At 48.1% G+C, this 7,500-nt stretch overlaps 1 protein-coding gene across 4 annotated transcripts in view; it reads right to left on the reverse strand.

Annotated features, from left to right (window-relative positions):
- Window positions 1-7,500, reverse strand: part of dab2ipb (DAB2 interacting protein b) — a 167,422-nt gene that overhangs the window by 91,631 nt on the left and 68,291 nt on the right. For all 4 annotated transcript variants that reach the window (XM_062555090.1, XM_062555092.1, XM_062555091.1 and 1 more), the window contains exon 2: window positions 3,332-3,435. In XM_062555090.1, the coding sequence (XP_062411074.1) occupies window positions 3,332-3,435 (104 nt within the window). The remainder of the gene's footprint in view (window positions 1-3,331; window positions 3,436-7,500) is intronic.

Genomic DNA, 7,500 nt, shown 5'->3' on the forward strand with positions numbered 1-7,500 from the left:
CATACCCTCCGCCTCAAAAGCTTTCTACACCAGTCAGTACTTCTGTAGAATGTGACCACACACACACACACACCCTCACTGCGCCTCCTATTTGGGACGCACCCCAAAAGCTCATCATAATCGTGATTGCAATCAATGGAGAACCGAGCCCCGTTATGAAGTGACTCACCGTCGTCGTGCCATTTATCACTTTGATTGACAGACGAGAATCGGAGGCTGACAAAGACGTTGATGAGAACAGACAAAGGTGACGTTGCGGATGTTTGTAAGCGCCGTAATTAGCGTCTGGTATTAATTGGATCGGCTGTGCTTAATTGGCAATTAGCCGACAGGGACGGGAAGGAAAGGCTGCCGTCCGATTTGACGCTCTGCATCCTGGAAAGCTGAACGAATTCAACATGTCTGATACCAAACCTGTCAGTCCTCATCCTCTCCCATATGGTAGATGCCTCACTACAGTCAACAGGGTGTCCACAACGAGCATCATATGCAGTGCAGACACATAAACACACTCACACACAGGGCCCGAACTAGCCTCACACAGAGGGACGCACACACACACACACACACACACACACGTGCTACAGGAGCTCCCATCTCTATCAAATAAACAGCAACAACACCATATATGCCATCATCAAGGCAACTCAGCAGGCATGAATGGAAGTTTAGCTGCATTTTCCTCAAACACAAGAGAGAGAAGTGTGTTCAGTTCAGACACATATTCAGGAGCTACAGCAGACACAGGAGAGAGAGGTGTGTTAAACTCAGACACTCAATTCATCCATCTCCACGTCATCCTAGAGGTCTTCATCTCCACCCTGCTACCCCTCTCTCGTATCGCTTATTGAGAGAAAACTATCAGCAGCTACAGCAGACACAGGAGAGAGAAGTGTGTTAAACTCAACACACTTCACACTCAATTCATCCATCTCCACGTCATCATAGAGGTTTTCATCTCCACCCTACTACCCCTCTCTTGTATCGCTTATTGAGAGAAAACTTTATGTTTGACACAATGGACACGCCTATTTAGGAGTCCGGAACTATGTGCCGTTTCGTTCCACTGGCAAATCCTGTTAGGATTCATCTTGGTAACTGGACAATGTTTGCCAGAGAGTTGTTGAGATCAACCTGCAGCGACCAAACGACCAGCAACGAACATAGAATGCTACTACGTCAGAGCAGCCAAAGCATCCAAGCTTCCCACGGCGTCCTTTACAGGGCGTCCAGAGCGATTTTGGAAGCTCAAGTCGCTCTTGGTCTGAACGCACAGTTACTGTACATCCCTCAGGAGCGGCTCCAGGGAGGAGTTGGTGTCCAGGGCCGCCAGCATTTTACAGTACGTCGGTCCAGGGCCCGCATGTTACAGTACGTCGGTCCAGGGCCAGCATGTTACAGTAGTCGGTCCAGTTGCATTCTGTCCTCGTGGCCCAGATGTGTATTCACAGTACACGCCACGGCGCTGCCATCATGTGTTACCTCTTCATCATCAGGCGGCTCTTCATCACCTTCTGCATAGACCTTGAGACGGAAGCTTCTGGATTCTGTGATGTTTCCTCCTCCTCATCATCAGACGGCTCTTCATCACCTTTTGCGTAGACCTTGAGACGGAAGCTTCTGGATTCTGTGATGTTTCCTCCTCTTCATCATCAGGCGGCTCTTCATCACCTTGTGCGTAGACCTTGAGACGGAAGCTTCTGGATTCTGTGATGTTTCCTCCTCTTCATCATCAGACGGCTCTTCATCACCTTGTGCGTAGACCTTGAGACGGAAGCTTCTGGATTCTGCGATGTTTCCTCCTCTTCATCATCAGGCGGCTCTTCATCACCTTTTGCGTAGACCTTGAGACGGAAGCTTCTGGATTCTGTGATGTTTCCTCCTCTCCAACTCTCCAGCCTTCAGCCCTGTGGTCTCCCACTCTGAGACAGGGTGAGGTTGCGCATCTCAAATCGGAGAGAAGATGAGTTCTAACACTTCACCTCAAACACTTCAGCCGAGTAGCTGTGGCCCCTGTGGCTGTGAGCAGTTGACCAGAAGCAGATCTCCATCTCCATAAACCCTGTACAGTACGCACGTATAGTCATCCGGCCCGGAGAACCTGGGTGTAAATATAGCAGCCCCTCTTTCATGTCCAAACATGCCTTCAGGATCTGGCCTGAGTGAGATGGGTGCCTGTGATGGAAATCTGCAGGAAAAAAATCCACTCACACACACACACACACACACACACACACACACACACACACACACACACACTGCAGTCTCCACTCTGGGCTCAGTGTCTCTGTTAAGTTCAGCATTCTTGTGTCGAACTGATTCTCCCAAGTAGTAGAGAGTGCGCGCACGCACATCCAACTTAAACAGGTGCAAGGTAAAATGGAAGTCAAGGAATAGAAAAAACTGATTCTCCCAGACAGATTTCGGGAGCTCTGAAAGACTCATTCAAGGGCCATCAAGCGGAACTAGTCAGCCTGTCTGTGTGTCTGGGCGACTGACTGTGCACACATACTGTAGTTTATCAGATGCAGAGAGCAGAGATCAAACTACACTCCAAAGTTACGCACGCAAGGTGTAGGCAGCCCAGGCTCTGAAGACTGGAAACAAACAAAGCAACAAAACAAGCCCCTGCCTGGAATTTCTCTGGAATTCTCTTGAATTCTCTGGAATGTTGGAAATACTGAGGGAAGATGTGAGCTACTGTGCCTCTCTGATGTGTTTCATTTGGTCCTTTGTTAAAATGTAATGTACAGTTTTACACCAACAAACGCGACTTCCTGCAAAATCCACGATTGCGCCTTTTAGTATGTTTACACATGTGTATACCATAGCATACATCTGTGTGTGTGTGTGTGTGTGTGTGTGTGTGTTTGAGTGTGTGGAGGGGGGGGTTGTGTGTGTGTGGTTATATACATACACATGTGTGTACTATAATATATATCTGTGTGTGTGTGTGTGTGTGTGTGTGTGTGTGTGTGTGTGTGTGAGAGAGTATGTGGTTATGGTGTGGACTATATATGAGCTGATTCTGCAGAAATACTCTGATAAGACTTTCTGCATGTCCCCTTCCTGTGCACTTAATCAGACCTCCTTCAGCCACATCCTGTGTGTGTGTGTGTGTGTGTGTGTGTGTGTGTGTGTGTGTATATGATACATATGAAGGCGTAGGAATGACAAGACAAGATATTGGGTGTCCAGATATTGTTCAGGTACCCCTCCCAACACACACACACACACACACACACACACTGTTAAACTGAATGTGTTGTGTTTGTGTTGTTTCACACACACACACACACACACACACACACACACACACACAGGTACGTACGGTGACTCTGAAGGGTGTTGCGGCAGCAGCGGGCTCCATGTTGGGCAGGACTTTATCGGAGCCTGGCATACTCCTCCTCCGACCGGTCCTCTCAGGAGGAGAGTCTGTAGGAGAGACAACAGAACAGGGTTACACAAACACACACAAACACACACAAACACACACACACACACGCTCAGGAGGGGAGTGTGTGGACAACGTAAGGTCAAGAAAAGGCTTACACATACACACACACATATAACATATTCATGCGCACATTTAAACACACATACAGACACACACACACACACACAGTTCCAGGCTGGGCTTTAGTCCATGTTATGCGATACTGATATCTGCAGTGGGCTCAAAGGGCTCAAAACAGCAATGCACTACTGTGGACTGACAATGCTGTTAAGTGGTGGTTTAGTGGTGTTGGTTTTGTGTGTGTGTGTGTGTGTGTGTGTGTGCGTGCACATTTCTGAAAGTCAAACATCGGCGAGATACAGATCATGTCATCAGGTCTGAGCTCCCTGAGGTCAGACATTCTAGTGCCCTATTCCTGCCGCAGCAGGTGACCTCATGTAACCTCCACACATCCTCATGCTAGCCTGACGTCATCACACACTCAATTCTAGTCAGAATGTGAGTCTGATACTGCTCCATTGGGACGTGTATATGGTGTGTGTTTCATCTCCACAAATGCCTTAACATTGTTTTCTGGTATTCTGGTTACTTCACTGTCAATATCTTGCTCAGCAGTGATAGTGAAATATAAGGGTCTACCTTTTAGCAACAGCGTTTTTGTTAGGAAGAATCAGGAAGAATCGGGAAGAATAAAACACTTTTCATATACATGTCACACTGTACCATACTGACGGTTAATATTTTGTCACTACCAACCAGAGGTGGAAAACTCCAGCTTCAGTGAGTCAAAGTCCGATCATGTAATGTTTTTACCTGTGCACTTAGCACAGGTGATCTCATCAATTAGCTGCTCTACCTAGCTGTAGCTGAAGAGTTGTGCTAATTAGAATCAGCTGGTTTAAATGAATGGTAGGATTTTTTCTCACTGAAGCTGGAGTTTTCCACCTCTGGTAGCAACATACATCTGTCCTCAGTCTGTCAACCACATTTGCATTTTGAGCTCTGGACAAAACCGCTCGGGAGTTCTGGTCCGAACCGTGACTCTAAGCAGCTCTGATTCGGTAGTTGCTCCACAACGGAACGGAACAGAAGTCCGGACCAAAATTCCCGATCTCTAATGTTGTGGGCGGGGCTAAATTCGGCTGGCATCCAAGCTATCCTCATACCTGAGATAACGTTCAACCCCTACATGCATCTCACGAGACCTATCAGTCTCATATTACAACACATATTATTTAACTATTTCTTGTGAATGTGATCAGAGATGTGTGCATGTACAGTATGTGTGTAGGAGTGTGTGTGTGTGTGTGTGTGTGTGTGTGTGTGTGTGTGTCTATGTATTGCTCTGTGCCGTGTGTGCATGTGTGTGTAAGAGTGTGTTTGTATGTCTATGTATTGTTTTATGCCATGTGAGCATGTGTGTGTAGGAGTGTGTGTGAGTATTGTTTTTAGGTGTGCACATGAAATGTCATTGTCCTTTCTGTTGGTGCGTGCATGGTTGCTAAAGCATTCTGATTGTGATTGTGATAGTGATTACAATGTCTCTGTCATAACGATGTCATAACACACGCCACGGTCCTGACATCACTTGTGCAGCCCGTGTCTAGCGCTGTAACAGTGCCAGTGCAATGCCAAGTCTGATGAAGAGCTTAAGGCTGGAAACGTTACTTTTGGTGTAAATGGTAACAACAATGGTAAATGGTAAATGGACTGCATTTACTGTATATAGCGCTTTTATCGGCTTCTGCGAGCACCCAAAGCGCTTTACATATCATGCCTCACATTCACCCATTCACACACCGTTGGTGGTTGCTGCCATGCAAGGCGCCAACCTGCTCATCGGGAGCACTGGGGTTAGGTGTCTTGCTCAAGGACACTATGACAAGGTCAGGAGGAGTTGGGCTCCAGTTACTGGATGACTCCTCTACCTCCTGAGCCACTGCCGCTGCCTTCCAGAACAAACATGAGCTTAGTGGAGAACAACAGGAAGGGAGCGGGAGAGAAAGTCATGGTCGGGGTCGAACCCGGGTTGCCGGTGTACGGTGCGGGTGCCCCAGCCAGTTGTGCCACACCCACGACTGGGGCCTATGGTGCCAACGTAACCATTACTAGTCACTGTATGCTTGGAGGATTTGCCCATCCAGAGTGGCAGAGTTATGATAAAGCACCTTACGGGTTCAGGACGAGTTCAGAGACACCTCACAGCTAGCATGCTAATCTGCCCCCGGTACGCTGTGACCAACACCGTCAGCTTCCGGAGCCTTCTATCGGAGAGTGTTTAACGGGATCAAAGCGCAGATGTCGGGGAGATGATCAGATGTGTTAGCAGCGATGGCGCCTCCTGCTGGGGAGTCTGTTCAAATGGGAGGCGGCGTTTGAGTCATCAGCAGGGGGCGCCAACTAAGCAACATCTCAGCAGGAGACGCAGACGTGAGATGATCAATCCCGACTCCTCTCTCATGTCTCCCCCCTCCCCCTTCTCCTCCTCCGCTTCCCCTCTCTGCATCCCCTCTTCCTCTCTTCCTCACGTCTCGCCGCATCCTCCTCCCATCTTCTCCTTATGTCTCATCTCTCTCTCTCTCTCTCTCTCGATTTCTTTTCTCTCTCGTTCTCATTCTCGTCCTGTCCTCAGGTGCTCCCTTCTCCACCTCTTTACCATCCCTTTCTCCTCTTCTCTCTTCCTCTCATTCCCTCTCTCCTCTCTTCTTTTCTTGTTTTCCTACCCTTCCTCATTTCCCTCCCCTGTTCTTGCAGTCTTATGCTCTTTCTGGCATTCTAATCTCTCCTCTGGCACGCACGCACACACACACACACACACACACACACACACACACACATGCAGTTTGATAGTTGAATGACTGAGTGGAGATTAAATCCAGACTGACACAGACACACACACAAATAAACACTGACACAGACACAGACACACACACACACACACACACACAGACAAACACAGACACACACACACACACACACACACACACACACACAGAGAGATCAAGCTCTCCAACAGGTTTTTAATTAAATTGCCTCCCGCTAACGGCAGCCGCTGCGTTTGAGCTCGGTGACGGCCTGTCTAATCCGCCTGCCTCTTATCACGAGTGGCGCTCTGCAGAGATCCCTGGACAGCAGCGCAGAGCAACGCAACGCAGCGTGGACGTGACATGGGCAGTGCTGCTACCGCCTGGACACTAGCACCGCTATATAGACTGTATATGTCTTAGAAATGACCACAGAAATACTAGCCTGCGTTGTCCTACAACGTTTGAGGACAGGGGTGTGTGTGTGTGTGTGTGTGTGGAGGGGGGGGACACCATTAAACACCATTAAACAGCATCAACACTGATGCAGCAATCAAAGCTAATGACATTAAAAAAAACACTGGCTTTCTCCTCATATTTGAGAGGAAATGCAGCACAGACATACAGTACACGCTAGCACCACACAACAAACAACACAACACTAATTCAAGGAACAACTGCATCCAAGGAAATCCAAGGAGAAACGACATCCAAGAGACAAAGGACTGAACGAGGCAGGTGAAGGGACCAGGTGAGGAGGATGGGAAAGACAAAGGTGAAAATGAAGAGGAAAAGGTGAAGAGGAGAAGCAATCTTTAACTTCAGCAGGACGTGCCAGTTAAGTGTGCTGAGCCCTGCTGAACGTGTGCTAAGCTAAGTCACACAGCCTTTCAGTCTGTCATGCAGTCAAGAGAGAGAGAGACAGAGAGAGAGAGAGAGAGAGACAGATAGGCAGACAGGCAGGCAGAGAGACAGACAGACAGAGATAGGCAGGCAGGCTGATGCTTCACTAGGCCTTATGCTGAGAGAATTCTGCTGCATCACTCAATACAGTAATAACTTTTACTGAGACATAATAATGCCGGCCAAACTGGCAGGGATTTTACATTAACAAATAACAGACACAGACAGACAGACACACACACACACACACACACACACACACACACACACACACACACACACACACACACACACACACACACACACACACACACTGGTGTACACAGTCACTCATTT

Source organism: Sardina pilchardus, chromosome 14 (genome assembly GCF_963854185.1).
Source record: "Sardina pilchardus chromosome 14, fSarPil1.1, whole genome shotgun sequence".
Lineage (NCBI taxonomy): Eukaryota > Metazoa > Chordata > Actinopteri > Clupeiformes > Clupeidae > Sardina > Sardina pilchardus.